We start from the raw sequence: 22,390 nt of genomic DNA on the forward strand, positions 1-22,390 counted from the left end.
TCAAAGGAAAAAAAAAAAAAGCTGTACTTCTTCATATGAAAATTTCTTCCTAAATCTCAACCATCACTTTCTGACTAACAATGCATGAATTTTTACATAAACTTGCCTAATTCCCATCTGGCAGTGTGATGAAAACAGGCCATTTGATTTGTCTGCACCTCTACAGACAAGCTTCATACTACACAGACAGGTAATACCTACTGCAATCTTCTCATCTTCAGTTGACATGGGGACATTACTCCCTCTTTCATATAGATTGTGTCACAGAACTGACAAACAGAATGATTCCTTGTTAAACACCACTTAATACAAGTTTCTTGTATACCCAAGACAGCAATAAAAGCCTGATGTGTTGATGTGTAGGGATAGCTTGTCATCTTAGTCACTCAGTGATTTTGTTGCTGTCATCAGCTGTCAGACAACAAGACAGGTGTTTTTCTTATTTAAATTAATGCCTAGAATAAGAAATCTGGAAAATGTACTTTCTGGAAATAAGGTATTGGTTTTCTGCTACACAATGCTAATTCATATCCAGAGTTGGAAGTCAATTGTGTCTAGAAAGAAAACTTGTCATGCAATCAAGATTAAGCATATCTGCACGCCACTGGTATATGTGTATAACGTTTCTGTATGTAGATAATGTTTGCATTTAATAAGAAGAAAATAACTAAACTTCATACTTTCTGCAAAGCTTTTGATATCTACTTTAGTAAATACACTTAAAAATTTAAAATGCATACTTAAAAATCTCTATATTGATATAAAGTATTGGCAAAGAAGTTATGTCATTGTCTCAGAAGTCTCACAGATAAAATGTACAGAGAAATGTAGTTCCTTTCTGATAACTTTAGAAGAAAAACAATGAAGCTAAAAGTCTTCAGTCAGGAATTCATCTATATAAATTAACTATACTTTTCAATACATAAACCACTTTAAAGAGTGCTTAAATTCACTCTACCCCTTTTCAGTATTTACGCAAGTAACTTCTACCCAAACATGCAGCTAAAATGGGCGCTTTCTGTGATGTACAGGACTCCTAAACTAACTCAATTTGGCATTCCTGGTGATGTCAAATAGGCCGAGAGATCCATAAAATGACAGTCTTTCTGCCATTAAAAATAAAAAAAAAAAAAAAAAAAAAAGGTTAGTAATCATAAGAAAACAACAAACTTTTCTTAGCTAAACAATCCTGACTGCATTTCCCCTCTACCAAGAGAATCTAGCTCTACACTTTGGAGACAAAGTGTTTCTGTGATCCAACACGCCTTTTAGCATTGGTTTAGATAAATAGCAACTTACCATTGCTCATAATTCAGCCATAGTACTTGTGTAACATCTGCTAAAAATCTGTATTCATTGAACAGTTTAGAAACATAGGTAACAGTATAAAAAGTATTTTAAACAAACCTTCTGAAGCATGTGACATGAATGTTTATTATAAATACTGGGAATAATAGACTCTTCTGTTAAGATTTTTGTCAAGACTCCACCTGGAATATACATGTCCATCTGAAAGTCTAGGTTTTTTATAAGACCGGCCCTTATGTTTTCTGCCACTTAAGCTCAAGTATTAAGCAGGATTTAAAAGGTCCAAAGCTATTTGCATGAACTAAGAAATCGTAAATCTATTGCATGAACTAAGAAATCATAGATTTAGGTGACACATACAGAAAACAGGTAAAATCACTAAAATGTGGATGCCCTCCAAATACAATACTTAAAACTTCCCCTTTTGATATAATGCTAAAGACATGTACTAATTTAAATTTAATTATTATTATTATAAATTCCACTTAATTTAGAATACAGACACATAATCAGATCATAGAATCAGACAATAATTTACATTGGAAAAGACCTTCAAGATCATCGAGTCCAACTGCAAACTTAACACTGCCATATCCACCACTAAACCATGTCCCTAAAGATGATAAAATGTCAGTGAACACACCACTAGAAAACTTTGTTATAGAGGTGCTAGCAGATATCTTAACTTAAATACAGAACAACAGCTTCCTGATTTTCACTGTGTGGAAAAAAAATCCTAGCCTTGAAATGTAATGGCACAAAGACACTTTGAAATTGATCTTGAACTGACCACAACTGAAAGAGTCTTGTAGTGAACACCTTCTCATCTTAAGAGTAAAAAGCTCTGACTGTTACTATTTACATCCACCTGGGAAGAAGCTGGGTCCGGTACAGGTAACAGCATACTTCCCCTCAGGGTGGGAAAATAACATGAGAGATAAGCCCACTCCCCACAATCCAGAAAGCAGCTGCCCTGCCTCTGCAGTGCTTACACCTCGGGAGGCTCACAGACCTTTCCTGGGAATACTTTCTGGCTTTCATCAGCAAAACCTTGCTGGCTTGCATTGCCACACTTTGAATCCCAGCCAGGCCAGCACACCGTGTCTGAAAGCGCAATAACATAGAGCAAATGGGGATAAATAGAGCAAGGCTTAAAACAAGAGAAATACAAGCACAAAGGTGGAATCATCCAGGATATGGACAAGAGAGTGGGAATCCCCTTTTGAGCTTTACTACTGACTGACAATATGCCACAGCAGTGTTTATCTCAGTCTATTTGCACTGATCTAAAATTAAATGTTTTACAACCCATCTGGTATTTGTTTACATTGATGACATACTTTATTATTATATAATTTGGTTTATTGAATCAAATGTAATTCTTAAAAGAAGACAGCCTTTCTCAAAATGCACTCTGTTTATTGAGTAAACTGCAACGTGAGTTATTGACTAGGTACATTTGCTTGCTGATAATGAAGTAAAATAAATATAACTCTTTTAATGTCAAGAATAAATAGGTCTAATAAACTAACATAGAGAAGTTTCGCTCCAGGAATACACGATCAAAATTTGAAGTTTTAATTAAACAGAAACTTCATTTTACACAGACAGTTTTTCAGTGAATTGCAGCCTGAGATTAGCAAGACCTGCTATCAGGTAACCATCATGCAAAGCTGGGAACTTACCATTCCATTTAGCTTATATTTCTGAGTCATCAACATGGAGAGTTGTGGCATAACCCATAACTGCCTATTGTATTTCTATCCACACTAACCTTGGTATGACTACCTCTGTAATTGGATCTGAAATTGGTCATAAACAATAAAATTAAAGAAGTGCCTGCCAATTAATGATGTCTTAAATTCTATTTATCAAAAGTCAAACAGAGAAGGTATGGTTGTAGAATGGAGATCAAAATGAAGAAGAGGTGACAACCCTCACACACAAGTCCTGGCTGTACAACAGCTTTCACGGTAATAAAATTGTTTGGGAAATTCAGTAACAAGGACACCATGTGCATACAGATAAGATGAAGTCACCCATCATTACTGCTCCTCACAGTTGGTTGCTTTCTAGAGTATTGCACAGTTGATGAGATTTACATGTTACAGCCAGCAGCATAATTCTAAAATGAAAATTTTAGATTTCTGCTGGTAACTTCCATACTGAAAATATTTTATTACTGAAATATAATTTTTGATACATAGTCCTGCCTATCCCAAATTTAAGCTGTCCTTTCTGTACAGTTTACATCTGGATATTACAGGATCCCTTTGATTTGACGTTCCACTGTGCACATGACATACTGCTCAGGTAAAGTAACTTCCCTGCTATCAAAGGTTAGAGTTTCTTCACGTTTCCTTTCAGACCACTCGCCTTTGCACTTCTGCACATCCAGATTTTATTTGCAATTAGGATACTTTACGGATTTCTCATGGCTTCCTATTGCCTGGAATCTACTTCCTCACTTCAGCTGGTCTTCTAGTTCCACTGTAACTTTCAACTAATCCTTACTTATCGTACATACAGCTATCCTGTTACTAATAATCTTATCAGATTTCTCTGCCTGGTGTCAGTGACTTTCCTGTAGTTTACACCTTAGTAACAAAAATTCAAATAATCATTCTTTACATTTTATCCATTATATCTGGAGCACCAGTATCTGTATGCTCCAGCAATTTAAAGACATTCATCTATCTGTTAGGGAAGAAGCTGGTGAAACCACGAAATGCAAAAAAATCAACATACACAAATCTGTCCTACCTAGAATGAATACTTGGGTTTAGTTAAAGAAAGAAACACTCACGGTAAATTAAGAGTGCTGGATTTCTGTAGGAAAATCAAGATTACCACACTTCCAATGGAAAACAAACCATGAGTGCTCTTTGCTATTCCTACTTACATGTATATGTTTACTCATCAACCAAAACATTTCAAACCCAAGTATTGCTACACAAGTTCTTAAATAAAATCTTGGGTTCCTTTTATCATTCCCATGGTCATTACTGATTTTAGTCAAGCCACAAATTCATTTCAATTCTAAGTATTGCTGCACAATTCCTTAAATCAAATGCTAGGCTTCTTTTGTCATCTCCATGAACACTATTGATTAGTAAAGCCATAACAGCCATCAATGAAAGCTTTTTCCTATCCTCCAAAATAGTCTATTCATGCTTTTTACAAACATGCACAAACACTGAGAATTAACGCCCAAGTTAACCACTAAGAATTCAATTGATATATGAGCACTGTAGTGTCTGTAGATGGATTTAATATAATTTCATTTTCTGAATAAGCATTTTAAAGAATTTAGCCATGCTTAAATATCTTTGAATAGTGATGAGATTTCATAAATTTACAAGTGAAATGGATGATTCACTTTTAATCTCCATCAGCAAGCCACAATTATAGCACCTACAAACATTTTTCAAGATGCTTAATTTTCAAATGTTCTAATATATGCACTAACACTGAACATTTCAGGTCATGATGTAAACAGTTTATGGTTATTTGAAAATTAACAGCTCTTAATTAGTAACCCAAAGAAATGTAGAATATATTTTCTGGAACATGAAAGAGAACACTGTTGAAATAAATTAGCTTCAAGGAATACAGCTTATAACATTTTCTTCTGCACTGAGCAAAATCTCATATATACAAAGGGGCATATTTCAAATTATTTTTGGTCAACCATATGTGCCAACGTTGGAAAAAAAATCAATAATTATAAAGCAAAGTACTTATGTTATCCTTCATACAACTGAACAAGCCACATTACTACTGCACAAAATTTCCATTGACTTTATTTATTTAGATATTAAAATATATTTATTTTGAATAATTCTTTGGAACATTTTGGGTTTTCATCTACACTGATTAAAAATTACAAAATAGAAATGGACATTGATTAATAAAAGAAGAATTTTCCTCTAAAGCCACATTTTTAAAACCTAGATATTTTTTTTCCTATAAATGAAAAAATAAAATGTAATTACATCTATAGTTTAGTCATATGTTTCCGGTCTAAATCAAATACTCATAGACCGTGATTGAACTGAAGAAATGTGTGTCTACTCAGGAAAAATTATTAAAAATTATGATGGGGTACAAACTAGATACCTGTGAATGTACTTTTTTTAGCAATACTTTATCTCTGCACGTTGCATTATCACCATCTACTGTTCATTCATCCTTTTTTCTACTACCTAGTCTTGTTTAAGACGGCAATTAAGTATCATGGTGCCACTAAACCTAAATGTAATTTTAAAGATAAATGTGACAAGCACTAAATAATTTGTTTATTCTCTGTATTTTTGAAGACTTAATTCCATCAAAAATCAAATCATCTAAACCAGGCATTTCTCCATTGCTATTTCATTACATATACTCAATACATTTCACTATTAACTGCTCTCTGCTAATTAATGTTCCTTTTCAGAAAAAGGAGATACCATTAGAGAAATAAAGCTTGGATGCAGCATTTTGTTTTCGAGCATTATAATATGATTAAGCATCACATAATGCCATATTACTTCCAGTTGCAGTCTTGGGCTGCACCATCTGTCAAAAAAGAATTTTCCTTGTATAGGAATTAGTCTGAATTTTGAAATTAGTTTTAATTAGAAATTTTGAAGAAGATCCTCATGTCACCTGATCTATATGTATCAGTTTACAGAAAACAGACAATTTTGAAGAACAGGAGTTGTGAAGGGGAACCAGACACACCAATAATCACTATAATATAGCATGCATTCCATATAAACTCAACTAAAACATTTCCTAATGTAAAATTTGGGTTTTTCCTGAATGTAAATATATTTGTAAGCAGAATAATGTCCCTTTCAATGTTGCAAGTATATTTATGCCAACAGTATTGTCCCTTCACTGGAACTGAATTCCCATAAGTAGTTTAAATACTAATTGCTGCAACTTTCATGAGGAAACTCACTCTTCCTACGTGTTCCTTTCCAGCAGGCATCTTCTTCAATGTTTATTTTTGATGTGCATTGAATTACCTATGATACAAAAGAAAAAAAAAAGCAAGAGAGGAGATAAAAAGATAAAAGCAGAGTTTATAGCTTTACAAAAGCATATTACTAAGTAGTCTACAATCAAATGTAAAGGGCGTCAAGCAATACTGAGGAAATTAATTCTGTATACCATCTGTCATTAGACACAAATCTTAATATTTTCTAGTCCTCCTGTGTATGATACTGTGGTCTTAGAAATCAGTGAAATGTACAATTCAAAAATGAAGCAACTACCCAGCAACACTGAAAAGTTATTTTAGAACACATGAAGGGCACACCATGCACGTAAGAGAAAAAGTGAACAAGGAATTACTTTTACTAATCTGTCACAGCAGCACAACCAAAAAATAAAAATAAAAAAACAAACCAGAAAAAAATGAAGGAAAAATATGCTGAGTGTCCAGCAAATCCAGAGTTTATTCCACTCACTGCAGCAGTTTTCTCATTACAATATACTGAATGCAACAAAGAGCTGAAGGCCCGATCTGCATGGAAGAAATAACATCCTTGATGCAGACTTAAAACACCTTGCCAACAAGGGTAAACTGCAACGAGATACAGTAGATAAGCATATTCAAATATTGCAAAAACATACTGTATCTTTGAGGCAGGTAGTCACAGTTCAACCTAAAGTAATAGTGCCTTACTTCTCCATCTTACTAAAGCAAGCTTACAAATGCATAAAAACTAAACATCAGTTTCAACACAATGAATGAGACACAAGTGATCTCAAGGCATTTGCTTAATTACAAAAACATTAAATTCTGTCTCTGCCATGCGTCTCAAAGAACCAGTAATTCACCAACAATGTCTTAAGCACAATTCTCTGCTCAATGCTGAAAGTGCTACTTGTAAACAATTTGAAAAACAATGACGTCAACCATCAGCACCACTCACTGTCCGCACACAAGATCCGAACATGGCAGGTGCTGCAGCACTGAGTTCCCGGGAGCCTCAGCTCTGTGGGGTAATATTTTCTTTAAGGAACTCTGCCTCCCACTCACATAAAAAAGACCTAGTTAGAACAAACCCCAGTCAAATGGAAAAATCCCACTGAAAATCAAAATGTAGGCTACTTAGTCAAAGAAAGGTATACTAAAAAGAGAGAGGTGAAAAAAAGAAAACTCAATAACAATACCACCAAAGCTCATAATGATGACTGAGCAGATGTAAAAATTGTCTAAGACATTGCTGCAGAGGATTTTCACAGGCACCTGTGTTGCAGAAGCTGAACGAAGCATCTGGGCATGTTCTGAGTACTCACTCTGTGATTTCAAAGAAGCCACATAATATCAAGTCTTGTACTTTTAGAAAATGGAGGAACTAGACATTTTAATACAGAAATTGCTTGTACAAATGTTACTGCTTTTATTATCAACTGAAATTAAATTGTGTTTGATTTTAATATAAGTATAGAATTAAGAGATATTTTAGTAAAAATCATTGTTTTTACATTTATAGTACTTTGAATCTAGCAACCGACTGCTACTCTAAAATCCCTGTACAGCCCCGTACCAAGGCCGAAGGGATTGGTCATAATTGTTTAGTAGGAATGGTTAGAATCTAGGTAACAAAACACAAGATGATTTGTAAACTGATTTATAATACATATATAGGACTAGAAGAACGCAAGTAGTTGTCAAGGTCCAGGATTAATGGGAACTGAGGGAAGTAACCGTAACAGCTTGCAGGCACCTGCCAAGAAAACTGTGTCCTTAAGCAAAAGGTAATTTTGGCAGGGGGAGATTGTGACCACCGACTCATGGACCACCTACTCCCATTACACCCCAGACCCATTTCTAGACATTTCTAACCTTTACTGTGCAGAATCAGAAATAGGAGGAGAATATGCTAATGATTTCTTGGAAATTGTATGTTTATGCATGAATACTTAATGAATAGGTATGAGTAAGTTCTATATAAGGTGTATGATTCTAGTGCCTGGTATGTGTTGTTGGTGAGAACCTTCCCCTACACGTCCGGCCGTTAATAAAGAAGTGTCTGGTTATCTACATCACATTGGTATCGGTAAGTTTTTATCCTGGTTTTTGGTGATACAAAGGCCTGCACCATGGCTGTAGCTTTAAATTGCCAAATCTGTCACCATCACAGGCAGCGTAAAATCTCACATCTGTGCTGCAATGCCAAGCTATCCTGCAGCCCCCACTAGAGACTTATCCAGCACAAAGACTTCCCAGAGTTTCTTACACTGAACTCCAAATAAATTGTTCCAGTGCAAGACGGTCCACTTCTTGGATTCCCGTGTGTTGTAGTGATCAGTTCTGTTGTTCTGCCAACTTTAGTAGAGCTTCCCTCTGCAAAGATGCACGTGTGTGTCTGTTCCCATAGCTTTGTGGTAGCTGTGAAAAAGTGTAGCTTTAGTGGAGAGGGGAACACAGAGCTGGAGTGGGCTCTTAAGGGCAGCTCCTGCCTTCTGTACCTGTCTTGTACTTCAGCAGTCACAGACCCACTGCAAGGGAGGACTGCAGCTCCTTAATGAAAGGCAGGAGCAGCCCTATAGTGCCACACTGGGCTGCAGGAAAAACTGGACACCAACAGGGATGCAGAAGGTAGGGACTAAAGCACCTTCCCACATAGTCTCCAGTGAGAACTGCTTCGAATGAGTCCAGGGTATCAAACTGGTCTCTGAACCAGTATTGGCCTGCACTAGAAATGATCTGAAACAATTGTGGCCATGGGTGCAACTGCCTACAAAACTGAAACAAAACGTTTAGTTTCATCCTCTAGCAACTTCCATTTGCAGGTGTACTCTTTAACCAAGGGTCAAGAGCATCAGCCACTGTTAGAGGTTTCAGCCAGGACTTCAAAACTTAGCTAGGTCTTGACTCCCGTAGCACTGTTCATAGAATATGAGTGCCATGCTCAGCTACTCCAGTGGAAAGCTCACGAAGATTTAACTTCTCAAACTGCTCTAGCAAAATCAGCAAGAGCTCTCTGCCAGAGTTCTTACTGTCTCTTATTTGGGGCCAAGAATGACTGCACACCTTAGTAGCAATGGCAGTTCAGCGGATACAGAGTAGCCTGAGCCATACCTGAAGAAGAGGCGGCACACTTGACGGAACCAAACAAAAGGGGGTTCACTAAGCAGAGCTTATTTAAAAATAAGCTGCCATCAGGAAGGTCCCATAGGAAATGCACCTTTGTTCAGTTTCCAAGGAGATCATGAATATCTGTTCCCAAATCTAAAATGACCTGATGGAATCTAGTTTTAATTTCTAGGTTTTGTTATTAAATGAGGAAGAAGAAAAATGGAAAGCAGCACAATTAGGGGAACATGCACACAACAACTGGCAGGGAGTAATTTGTTACTGTTTTAATCAATTTAGTATCAAATGACCATTCCCTTGGAGTACCTTCAGAGAAGCAATCAGGCAGTAAACAAGGGGATTTGACAACACAGCAATCTGCTCATTGTCGCTTGGATATTCGTAAGTTACAGAACTCTTCCGCCTTTAGATTTTATTTCATTTGTTATAAGAAGTCATAAATAATTGAAAGTCACGTGATAAATTATTCAGCTAAGTGCACTGTTTCCAAGGAATCATAGCATGAGTCTGGATTAATGGTATAATGCAAGTCAGACGCAGAAGTTGAGCTGACACCCCACAATTACCACACACAGGAGCAGTCCAGGGAGTTCGGCGCTTCTCAGCGTGTGCTTTCCCCCACGAGGACACATAAGTACCTTGTGAATATTTATGAACTAGAAGTCCCTGCTGCCTACTGTGTACTTCATCTGCTTGCCCATGCATGGCTATGAATTAGAGAAACTTAACCCAGAGCTTCCCTTGGCACAACTGATTAGGACATTCATTATCTGTAAGTGATAGCACTGTCCTTCAAGACTACTGCTGAACATAAATCTCTGCTATAAAAGACTTTGTCTTTAACCTTAATTACCTGTTATAATTAACTGATAATCTACTCAGGGGGACTGGGATAGAAAAGACTGCAGGGATATTACTGTTTTCTGTAAAAATGCTGGTACAATCCTGCTATGTTCTTTATACAAACCAAGTTATCTAATTATTTGGGGTAGATCTAGGTCCATGATGTCCAAAACCAAAAGCAAACTTCTCAAAAAGTGAGATAGGACTTCTGCAAAACCATATGTGAGTCAAGAATCTGAAAAAAACAAAACCACACACAACTGCAGAAATCCTGCACTTCGAAGATGATTTCTAAATTTTTCTCTGAATATACCAGTAAATTAAAAGCTATACTGACACTTTATTTACAAAAATTCATATAAACTGTTTCCTAGACAATATTGGAATGCCTTCTTTCTCTTTGTCATTAGAGATTGCATTGAGATAGTAGAATTTTATAAGACAGTACTGGCTTGATAACTACTGAGCTGCTGATAAACGGGCATTGTATTCATACATGGGTGTGATTTGAATGCCCTATCAATAAGATTGAAAGCATTTATATACTGTATGTTAGCAAAGAAGTGAAGTAGATATTAAATACCAAGTACACTGGAAAGTTGCAGAAGAACTCATAGTGTAATTGTCCCACCAGCATTTCAAAATTTTTCCAGTTGTCTTAAGCTTAGTAGCCTTGTCTACCAAGGAAAAAAATGTCAATCACTACTCAACTTCAGGAGTTACTGTCCAGTTTCAACCAAACCTGTCAGAAGGGCAATTTCACAGATCTTAAGATAATCTTACTTATTCTAAGTAGGAAGTGAGAGCCTTAGTGGCCCCTGGATCTTGAAAGTTACACATTGTTTGAGCTGCCAAATGGCCATTGTATATATTTATATGATTCATTTCACCTGTGCGTGTGCTCTGGAACCACCATGGCTTGACCTGTCTCTCTTACAACCACTAATTAGGGAATACAGAAGGAAAATACAAATATTAGAGGGATATGAGAGGGAAGGGAGAAGCTGGAGCTATGATTAGAGGAAGTAAAAACACCCAGGACATTCTAGAAAAAACGAATGCAGTCATAACATGCATGGTGAAAACATACGGCTTTTTGTGGAAGGTTAAGGGAACAGAGGATGCAAGTCTACACGAAACTAGGCTTCCTTCCTGCCACACACAGAACAGCTTGTTTCCAAACTGTAGAACTGATTCCCATGATTTTAGGCTCTAGATGCAGAGTAGTTACATCTACAGTGTATCTAAAGGTTCTGCTAATATTTCGCAAGATTAAAATGTCAAGGAATGATTTCTTAAGCATTGGCCTAGTTATCTTCCACAGCCTCCCTACAAGAACAAAGGTAAACTGTAAACTTCCCTGTTTATCATCCATTTGCAAACTGGACAAAATTACTTCACAGCTCTGAAAAGTGCTTTCAGGTCCCAGAATGTAAAAGGTGCTAAACGTATGCAAAGAGTCATCCTTAATAGACAGTATTCCGTAGTGGGCATACATGGGTCTAGAAAAGTTACTGAGTAGCCTGTTTATCCTTTGCTAGTAGCATTAAATTATACAAATGTAAAGGAAAAAAAAATGACACTTAGGTCCAACTTCATTACTGTTGCAATTTTACAGAAGAAAAAAAATGCACAAAAGCACGTAAGAAGTAGTTTTTACACAAATTAAAGCCACCTTTTTTTCTTCTCACAGGAGCCAAACCCAGAGCCTCTAAAAATTTGTGAAACTTCACTAATGGACAACTAGTGATGTGCATCCCCATCAATTGTGCCTAAATTCAGTTCAGACCCTGGAAAAGATTAAAAGCCACAGCCAATATTTGCAGGGGCACCCAATCCTTATTTGGACTCCAGTTACATATTAGCTGAATCAGTTTGCAATTTGAAATAAATATTTGCCAGAGCTCATTTTAGAGACCGCTTGAATGAAATGGCACAGTCAACATTAAGCCATTCAATGTCAGTTTTAGTGAATGTACAGTACCTGGCTCAAAACAAGATGATTTACAAATATGTAGAGGGAAAATATTAAATAATACACCAATTATACCATCCTGTGTAAAGTGGAATTAAGAAGCTTGCTTTCGTACAAATATGTCTCTAATGTTTAATTGACTTTAGGGTCTAAGATGATTTAAATTCTGACCATAATTTCTTCCAAAACTGGGGAAAACTGAGGATCTCTGTCCTGTGTGGATTGTCTAGTACATGAGAAACTTCTTTCATGGTGAAAAGTCTCCCAGGTTCTGTCCTTTCTCTTTATGAGGGCATGAATTTTGTTCTCTGCTGTCTATTTTCACTTGTAGAAGATGTACAGCGGATGGCATAACATTCTACATAAACATGGAAGACAAAAGTCACGCTGCCTAGTCATAAAACTAAAATCAAGAACTTGCACTTTTCTTTTTAGGAAGTTTAATATTATGAAACTCAGAAAATTTATTCATCACATGTCTGTACAAAGCAGATATCTCAGAATGAGGTGTGAACCTTAAGTCTAACAGCCAGTCTGAAACAACCTCATGGTAGCACCATCTGACTCCAGAATACTAATCACTGGTTTGGTTTTCTCCCTCTCCACTGTGGATAACATACCTGGGAAGAACATAAAACACAAGCTATACAAGCAGAGAAGCTATTGTAAACTTAAACATGAACAAAACCTATGAAAGGATATTTAATAATATACAGTGACTTGCAACTATTATTTTCTAAAGGAAAACAGAGTTCATCAACACAAGATGTGGTTTATGACTAGGGATTTTCCTGGCTTAGATATCTAGGTGTTCAGCTATGTCTGTAACTACAGCTGTTTACAGCAGTACATAATTTTCTAGTTGAGACAGGGTAGAATGCAAAATTAAAATGAAAAAGGTTTTCAGAGTCATCTAATAAAAAAGAAGGCAAGATTATAGAAATCAGACAGCACCATGAAAATAAAAAATTACCCAAAAATACAATTTACAAAAAATACAAATTAGGAAGTTAAAGCAACAGGCAAGGAATGTGTCATACAATGCAACACTTAAGAGGGACTTGTAGTAACAAACCTACCATATGCTACTATACTTGTACTTCATAATCCTATAGAATATGCAACTCAACCATATCACACTGGATGTCTCTGATCTAGCATAATCTCAGAAGGTCAGCAATCCCAATCTCATCTGTACACAGAACTGGACATCAGCATGAAGCTGGCAGGTACTTTTAAGAGAGGCAGGCATTGCTGGCCTGAGCAGCTCTACATGGAGTTTTATGTGAAATATGCCTGTTAACTTGAGGCATGCCCCAAATTATCAACCCTCTCTCCCTCCCAGCTGAAGCACTCTGTATAACAACTTGCTCACCACAGCTGAGATGCTTAAAGGGTAATGAAGTACAAGGCATGCCCCAGAACTATTCCTAAAATCAAGCAAAAGCTTTGCTGAGCATATATGAAATTACATTATAACCATTGTTAGTCTCTGCATTAACTCATTCTGTAGACATTGCACTAATGAAAAATTGAAAAAGAAATCCCTGAACAGCTTCTGTGCCAATATTCGAGATGCTGCTCTTCTTGGGAATTTGTATTCTCATGATTTATTCCTATGCTCTTTCACAGTGCTTTAGACAACAGCAGTTTTCAGGAAACTGTCTGTGGCTAAATTCACACTGCATATCACATTTGCCTCAGCATGTTCTAGATCATCTCTGAAACAATAAAAATAGTTTTCTAATTCTGCTGAGGTCATTTGGGACCTCAATATCTCCATTCCATTTTTCTGCCAAAGTGATTTCAGAGCTACATTAAGATTACTCTTTTTAAAGTGTAAGAAACAACCTCCTAATTTTTTATTCAGATGTATATATATACTTCCCAATGGGAAATATAACCGAAGCAGTAACCAGTATATTTCCATAAGAGATTATTTTCTGATTTGAAAGCAGTGTTGAGAATGTGACTTCTAACATATTTTACCACCTTAAGAAACCAGTATTTTAAAAGTGTCTACACTCTATCTCATTATGCTACCTGAGCTTTCATGTTCACCTGGGCCAGTACTTTTGTCATCTATTTGCATAAAAGTGATAGAAGTTGGGGGAATCCCCTCTTCAACGTACATTTGAGGCTCAGAAGGCATGAATAACCGTGATACACAAGTACCCTCTAGTGATGAAAGTATGAACTACAGTATTACACTAGCACCTTGGTTTGTTAAATATTGTAGTCACAAAAAGAGACTGACAAAACAAAAAAAGAATGTCATTTGGTACGCAGCTTCTGTCCTGAGGGTGGCAGACGACATGCTCAGCCCCAGCCCTAACAAAACACAGGCATGAAATGCCTCAGGCAGTGAATGTTTGTCCAAAACATGGCCACTCAAAGTTGAAGTTCTCAAAGAAAAATTCTTCAGGAAAAGAAATAAAGATAATAATTACTTAAAGGCAAAGCACACGTTCCTTGGTTTTGAGGTTTGGCAGCTTGTGCTATAGCAGCAAATGTCTGAAAACATGCATTTCACTATACTGTTAATATTCTAAGAATGGGCTCATTAACGGTCTTACAAGCTCAGGTAGTTCCTGTCACCCTACTTGCAAGATAAATTATTTTAGCAGAAAAAGAAAAAATATTTTCTATTGTATTTAATGAAAGTTTTCATTAAAGAACATTTTTATAGAAAATCATAGTTAAGGCTAAGAGAGATCCAAACGCCTGCTGAAAAAAACTAAGAGCGTAGTAGCCTTTAGCCCTAATCCAAGGAGCTGAGAAGCTGTAACCTGGTGTAGAAGGAACAAAAATGAAAGAATTATGTCTTGGCTGCACACTTATTCAAGAAATATTGCCAACAATACAGCAAAAGTGAGGCACAAATTAATCAGAAAAATCTCTTTTATCATGTAAATTACTCTTTAATGTGTCCATCAATAAGGACCAAGAGACCCCTATATTTAAAGGAAGAATGTATTTCTGGCTGAAAAGCACATTGATACTTCAAACTTTAAACAGAAAACCTCACAAATTTTATTGGATAAAACCAAAATTATTCACGTTTAAATTTCTTTTCATGTAAGTATCAAATTGATAAACACAGTTCTACACAACAGGAAGTCCAGCCAGTAATGCAGGTACCCAACTTCAAACTCACATACAGAAACGTCAACACTCTGAAAATGTTATTTTGTCTTTGTGGCTTCAGAGTCCTAAAGTGTTGTTTTGCTGATTAAGGATACCAGTTAAACTCAGACACCAGAATGAAAAGAGTAGGTGTATTTTACTAGTGATAACCAAGTAATATAACAGTGTAATACAGAAAATACGCAGTAAGGAAAAAAAAAAGCAGAATAGTGCACTGAAAAACAGGAAAAAACAGGGTAATGCATCAAATCATTACTACACAAGAGAGAGAATGGAGACTAAGAAAAATACATCACCACTTGCATATGTTACCATCATCCAGCCCCACAGTGGCTGGGCAGCCCCGGTTAGTGAGGGTTTGGAGAGCCTGTCCCGGCAAGGGGGAAATCCTATGCGGTGCGTCTACCCGTACGTGAGGCTTCCAGTGTCGCTGTGAGTGGGTGCAGCCTTATATACCAGAGATCGACAGGCCAGAATACCTGGCACCTTTGTTTTGAGCGGAAAATTTCTGGTTTCATTCTCCTGGGTTCCACCCAAAGCCTGGCCAGGGCTCAGGGGGTGGAGACCAAGGAAGCTTCTAACAAGGGCAGATACTTGGGTTCTCAGCCTTGAACAGGGCTAAACAAGGGAAGTTGGATACCTTCTCTCCTCACTACTGATTTCGTCTAAGCTGTATCTTTCATTAGAGAGTTTACATACTTTGTTAATGACTACAGACTAAGTTAACAGCTTTGGCTCGGGGCCTGTTGTTCAGGCTTCAGTATTTCAATACTTTAGTACTTTTTACATCAGCATAAGCGTGTTGTTATAACTTAGTACAATACCTACTAGCACAATGGTTTTCAGTTATAAAACATAGAGGATTCATCTATCAGTCAGCTCTGGCTTGGGCCAGTTGTCCAAGCCTTAGAACTTCAAGTGTTTATCAAACAAACTGATGAGACCTGTCCAAATTCAGGCAGGTAAACAAATAAATAAAAGAAAATCCAGATTTGCTAGCATTTTTTTTTTTTAATGTCCTGTCAGTTAGGTATACAGCAAATGCAAAGGTGTTTATTGGAATTTCTGTAACTTCCTTCTCAGGTTTCATTTAGGCAACTCAATTATAAAAAAATAGGACATCACTGCAGTACAGTTTCTTCTGAGCCTCCTCCAACAATCTGAGTCCTTACAATGACACAGCATCAACTCCTGAAAGCATCTGATCAAGTGTTATTAAAAAACCTTACCTACAGTAAATAAGAAATCATCAGCAGTGAAGAGAGAAGTCCACATTCAGAAATTCTGACATTTTCATGCTCCATTTCAATGCTTTAATGGGCATGTGTAACTGAATGAAGTATTATAGAGCTAGGTACTGCAGCAGCTGGACCTGACTAGATTAAGGATGCTCTTTTTCCACATTTTTAAAGACAGTAAGACAGTGTTCATAAAGGTAGATAAGCATGGGATGGAAGGCAAATGCCTAGCACTTTAGTAAGTGTTCTGAAGAAAGAACTTCCAGAACAGAGTTTATTTATAAAATACAAAGACCTCAAAAGTAAACTATACAATATTATCCACACATATATATTGACATAATTCTGAAATGATAGCTTATAAATTATAAAGCTTTAAGCCTTTAACAAACAATTTTGTTACAAAGAATTTAAATTTGTGAAACCCAGCATATTATCTTTTCCCTGCTTCTTCTCTGGACAATTATAGAATTTATCTCAGTTCTAAGTAAATACAAGGGTCTTTTCCACAGCATGTATTTTACATCAGCCACTTGTCCAAGGTATGATACCAGGGAATAGGTAAGTTACATATGCTTTTATTCATTTTATTATTTGTTACAAAGCTTCAGAGGTGTATGGGACTCTGGAGATGAGGGTCTGAGATTTTTCTACCTCCATTCTGTCTTGTCTGCACAAGGAAATTAAAAAGGACTTAGATAAAAGCAAAATGAGGTAGACATACCAGATGAACTATTCTAAGCAAAACCAGATTCAGTTAGAATGCTGAGTCAGTATAAAGTCTGCTCCTATCTTACATCCTCACTAAAGTTAAACACTTAAGGCTGCAACATAACACCAGAGATGAGACACAAATACAAAGAAAACATCTACAATGAAAGAAATATGTTCCAAACATTTTTATTTAAAGCATGTGAAGGGTTTACTTACAATTCTTCTTGTTTTGCTTTCCTGTCAGAAACCAGATAAACACTTCCAAAGCTTCCACTGCCAAGTTTCTTCTGAATACTGTATCTTCTTGCAATCACAGCATCTGAGCAAGCAGAATTCAATTGGGCAACAGTGACATGCTTAGCAGTTTCTTGAAATTTCTGCATTTCTCTGTGTAACAGAAACCACACAACTTTCTCTAGAACGTAGCTTTCAAATCCTTTTACTTTTCCATGGAATGTACACAGGAAACACTTGAAACAGAAAAAAATTTGGTTGGTCAATGTATTACTCTTATTAAAGTCTTCCTTTAATTCTATGTTAGTGCTTAGCTTGCAGCAAAACACAAATTAAGTAGAATCATTAGTCGCTAAACTGTGGGCAGCAGACTTTCAAAAGAAATTCCAGATAATGTAGGTGTGACATAGTCAGTCTTTGTCTAAATCAACCTTAAATGAATTAGCTGAACTGGTAACACAGGCGAAATGAAATGCAGGTGCTTATACATTAACTTATTTAAAAGTTCAAGTGCTTTTTGCAAGGAGAACAGTACCTGTATTTTACCCAACAGTTCTCCTAGATATGGCACTCTTCCTCACGTCTTTATACCACCACATTACCTGACACTAAAAATATCTGCATTTCAGGTTACAAATTTAATGATTTCTGTATATACTGAAGCATAATCTCCAGCTGTAATTTGAGTTCACTCCCATAAATAACTGCAAAGCTGTTTTCTCTGCTCTTTCATTTGCCCCTCAGATTTCACCATCTGTTTCAGTGCTGACCTAACAGGCTTCTGTGTGATTCACCACTAATATCTTCTGCAAATTAGACCTTCATGGCTACCCACAAGTCTATGAGACTCTCAATAAAACCCAGTTCTTCCAGTTCTTAATTTCTCCTTTGCTGCAATAACTTCTTTCTTGTCCCACCTTTCCAACAATTCAGCTTTGATTCAGAGTTCTTGTCTAATTGAGATCCTAATTCTGCAAACGTAGGGACTGCAAAGACAAACCTCTGGTGTTTCTGTGGTTTGCAATAACTGACTTATGAGTTTAAAATAACTTTGCTTACTCAAACTTACGCATTCCAAATGATAAAGAGTAGGTGTTTCACTGCACATAATAAAACAATATTGGTTTCGTTACCTTGCCTTTATATTATGATATTTGCATCATTTGTGCTTGAGGATTCTTGGGAACAAATAAAGATGTTTTAAGAACCTACAATCAGTGCAACTAATACTACTAGATAGTAGCTGCAGTGCAGCATGCCCACGCTGGGTTTGTTCATTAGGGCATTTTAACATCGATGCAAGGACATAAAAAGCCTTTGCTGTTGTTGTTGTTTTGGAGAAGAAATTGCTCAATTTTAAAAGCTGTGTAACTGTTGGTTCCATGTCTCTGGCTTTGCTTCCAAAATGCAGAGCCTAAATGAAAACTACAAATTTGTATCTTACAACAGTGTGTGTGTGTGTGTGTGTGCATGCACAAGAACCTGCTTTAATACCCATTTGCTGAGCTGCTGCCACACAGTACCAGACCCTGACATTGTAGCGTCACTATATCATGAAACACAGCCACATTTTAATTACTACAAGCCATCTTAACAATGATACAAATCCTGTATGTTTTTTTAAACAAAAGCACTCCTGAGATTCTGTTTCTGTATTCTCTTTCAGATAGCAACAGTGACAAATGATTTTGAAATGCAAATGCTAAGCAAAGAATGTCAGCTAGAAAATTACTTCTGTAACTCCAAATCTGTCTGAATGGATCACACTGAGCTATGGGGGAAGGGAGGGCAGGAAGATGAACTCCATAAAATATTATGTTGTCAGTTTACATATTTTTCCTACGAAGTTGCTGGTTTATGAATGCCTTCATAAACTCCAAATAGAAAAGCTTTGAAATATGTAACCTTTAGAAATAGCTCCACTTACAAAAACTGCTGAACAATATGTTCCCTTTTTTCTGGAGAAGAGTCACTTAACACCCCTCACTTGTAAGTTTTCCTACTTACTTGGGCCATAGGAACATAGCACAATCCTATACACCACAATATCACACTTGAGATCAAGTAGCCCACTGAGTCTAATTGTTGTGCTTTATTTCCAACTCTGTCTCCTACCTGCTACTTTCTATACTTCAATTTCCTTCTGTATGTAACAGTAATGGTAGTAACTATCATATAACTTTGTGAAATGCTTTGATATCTACTGCTGAATGGTGTAAGGCAGAAGCCAGTGATTGCTGTTGTGGTATCACAGGCACATTTTAATGGCACAAGAGAGATGGACTGCTGAGCTGCTGCATTTGAAATACCCTCAGAGTCAACATTTAGAGCCTTACTCAACCATGAGGCTGACTGATTCCAAGGAGTATACAAACTGTCAGCCTCTTCTACCTCATCCAAACCTTTAGCCCAACCCTCCTTCTATTTTTACTAGGGTCCATCTTCTGAGCGGGTATTTCCCAAGCAGCAGTACATCAATTGCTTCATTGAATTTCAGAACAACTAGAGAGAACTCAAAGAAATGAACTCTTTAGCCCCTTTTCCTCAAAATTCCCAGTATACCCTATCCACTAACACTCTCATAAACAGCTTATGTTCTTAGTTTTCTTCACCTCCCACCAAGCCCCATTCCAGAGCCTGGCAGGCTGCTGATGCCAAACTAATGCAATTTCCAGTTTGGATCACTTTTTTTATTTTTCCTTCTTTGGCTAGAATTAAATCTCCTTCCTCTTTTTGTAAGCTAAAGCAAAGTTGTTTAGGGTTTCATAGTTACACCTACACACGCTAAGCGCACAGCACCTCCACTTCTTCCCCTGACCTTTCTTTGCTTAAATAAGTAAAACACTGTTTTAAATTTCCTTTACGTAACCTTCAAGTTCCTTTAGCAATGGCTAACATACTCTGACACTTTCTGCCTCCAAGAAAAATCCTTCTATGCTAATCAAGGCCATTTTCAAGTTCTATTACTTTTTCACCTTATTCTTAAGAACCCCTGTGCTACATCAACATTTCTCGTCCCCTCACCCCGGCAGGACAAATTCCAGAGTTTTTATACTTAAAGTCCAAATATCCTCACTACTAGCTACCTTGAATTTTTTTCCTGCTAATAACTTCACCAACCTGTTCCTTTTATTTATTTTTTTTAAGATAAAAAAGGTGAAGTATTGCTGGTTTTTCCCTTCATTAAAAAAAAAAAACAAAAAACAACAACAAAAAAAAAAAAAACCACAAAAAAAAAAAAAAAAAAAAAAAAAAAAAAAAAACACCACACACCAAACTCCTGAACACTGGCTCAATTATTATTTTCCGCAACATTTTTGTAAACCTAGCCAAGCCTACAGTAACATCACCTCAGGTGGCTCGTTTTGTTACTGCTCCGAGAGAAAGGATAACCAAGAAAGATTTTATTAGTAGTGTCAGTAGGAAAGGAGCTTGCAGATGATGGTTAAACAAGGTCAAATGTACTCAGGTATCAAAGGGCTAATTACTATCTCCCCGACACACATTCAGGAATCCGAGATCTTCTAGGATGACCTGAGAGACATTACCTTATTAATAGACCGTGTAAGACTCAGCATTCACGCTTCGGGAGCCTGGGGACACAGACAGAGGTAGGAAGTGTCCCGGCTTCCCCGCCCAGCTTCCCTCACTGCTGAGGGCAGCATGCCCCCCTTCTCCACCTCCCCAGAGAAGGCGGTGCTCCCGGGGACCCTTCTGGCAGGTCTGCTTCGCGGTACGCGATCTCCCCACGGCTTTTTCCCCCTCCAGCGCCCGGCCCCGCAGGAGCTTGGCCAGCGAGAGTCAAGAAACTACACAGATTGCTTTGACCTTCATCCCTTCCTGCTTTGCCCCCAGGTGTACCAAGACAAATTACACGAAAGGGTGGTTGTGTGTATATGCAGAATTTCCTGAATCTTCCATTCTAATCCCTTCTTTCATCCTATAGATTGTTACACTAACACAGGAAAATTAAGGAAATTAATTTCATGGAAGTTAGAAAAGGGCAGTTTAACCCACAAAATTTATATTTGATCAAGCTATGGATGGTTCAGAGCGATGTTCTGAAACAAAATCTGACCCATGTTTTTTTACCAAAAATCACCATTATTTCATGTATGAATCTTGCAGCTGCCCAGCAATTTTACCTGCCGCAAGTATGGACCCCTGCTGCTTGCCAGACACAACAGCACCTGAAAACCAGCTTGTAATCAAAGGAAAGTTGTACTAGGTTAGTTTCAGTCACCATTAGCAATTCTGTATATTTAAATTCTAACGATTAAGACTAACTCTTGCTGTGAATGGAAAATAATCTCCCATTCCTAAAGGTGCATAACTGAGGGTTTGTATGCAGTAATTTCTGAAACATCTGGAAATACAATCTGTGTCTTTTAATACTACTTATTTCAGCCACATGCTCTATCTATTCCAGCATTCAGATCAACCATTAACGCCTCATTGTGTGGGCTGTGCTGTATGGTTTTATCACTTGCTGGTGGCTATTTCATATAAGAATAAAGTCTATCACTACTATGATCGTTAAATGCTACAGATCCTATGGATCCAAAGGCCTACTTACAGGTTATTTTACACAGGATATTGTTACAGGCCTTTTAAATGTGCAATATGCAAATATTTTTGTTTGAAAGATCATGTTTTGGGATTCTAAGAAACATTAGCAACACCTTACTTTGGTCTTGGTTATGTATGCTGTTTGTTTAATGAATTTGAGCTTCCACTATTGTAACAACTCTCCTTACTAAATATAGGGGAATTATCAGGTCAACAGAGGTTATTCTGCATTTAAAGTGCTCTTTAGGCAAAACCGATTTAGTT

At 37.0% G+C, this 22,390-nt stretch overlaps 2 protein-coding genes across 5 annotated transcripts in view; one reads left to right on the top strand and one right to left on the bottom strand.

Annotated features, from left to right (window-relative positions):
* Nucleotides 1-21,331, bottom strand: part of NEK11 (NIMA related kinase 11) — a 124,586-nt gene extending 103,255 nt beyond the window's left edge. For 3 of the 4 annotated variants that reach the window (XM_026843182.1, XM_026843181.1, XM_026843185.1), the window contains exons 1-2: nucleotides 21,106-21,331; nucleotides 17,540-17,793 (exon numbers count right to left, since the gene is read on the bottom strand). In XM_026843182.1, the coding sequence (XP_026698983.1) occupies nucleotides 17,540-17,793; nucleotides 21,106-21,135 (284 nt within the window). In that variant the 5' untranslated portion in view covers nucleotides 21,136-21,331. Of the gene's footprint in view, nucleotides 1-17,539; nucleotides 17,794-18,092; nucleotides 18,767-21,105 lie in introns of those variants that run through there. The other variant, XM_026843183.1, reaches the window with a different exon arrangement.
* Nucleotides 21,221-22,390, top strand: part of ASTE1 (asteroid homolog 1) — a 7,313-nt gene continuing 6,143 nt past the window's right edge. The window contains exon 1 of the mRNA XM_026842879.1: nucleotides 21,221-21,290. Coding sequence (XP_026698680.1) covers nucleotides 21,221-21,290 — 70 coding nt within the window. The remainder of the gene's footprint in view (nucleotides 21,291-22,390) is intronic.

This window comes from Athene cunicularia (assembly GCF_003259725.1).
Source record: "Athene cunicularia isolate RWA chromosome 2 unlocalized genomic scaffold, athCun1 chr2_part1, whole genome shotgun sequence".
In the NCBI taxonomy this organism is placed as follows: domain Eukaryota; kingdom Metazoa; phylum Chordata; class Aves; order Strigiformes; family Strigidae; genus Athene; species Athene cunicularia.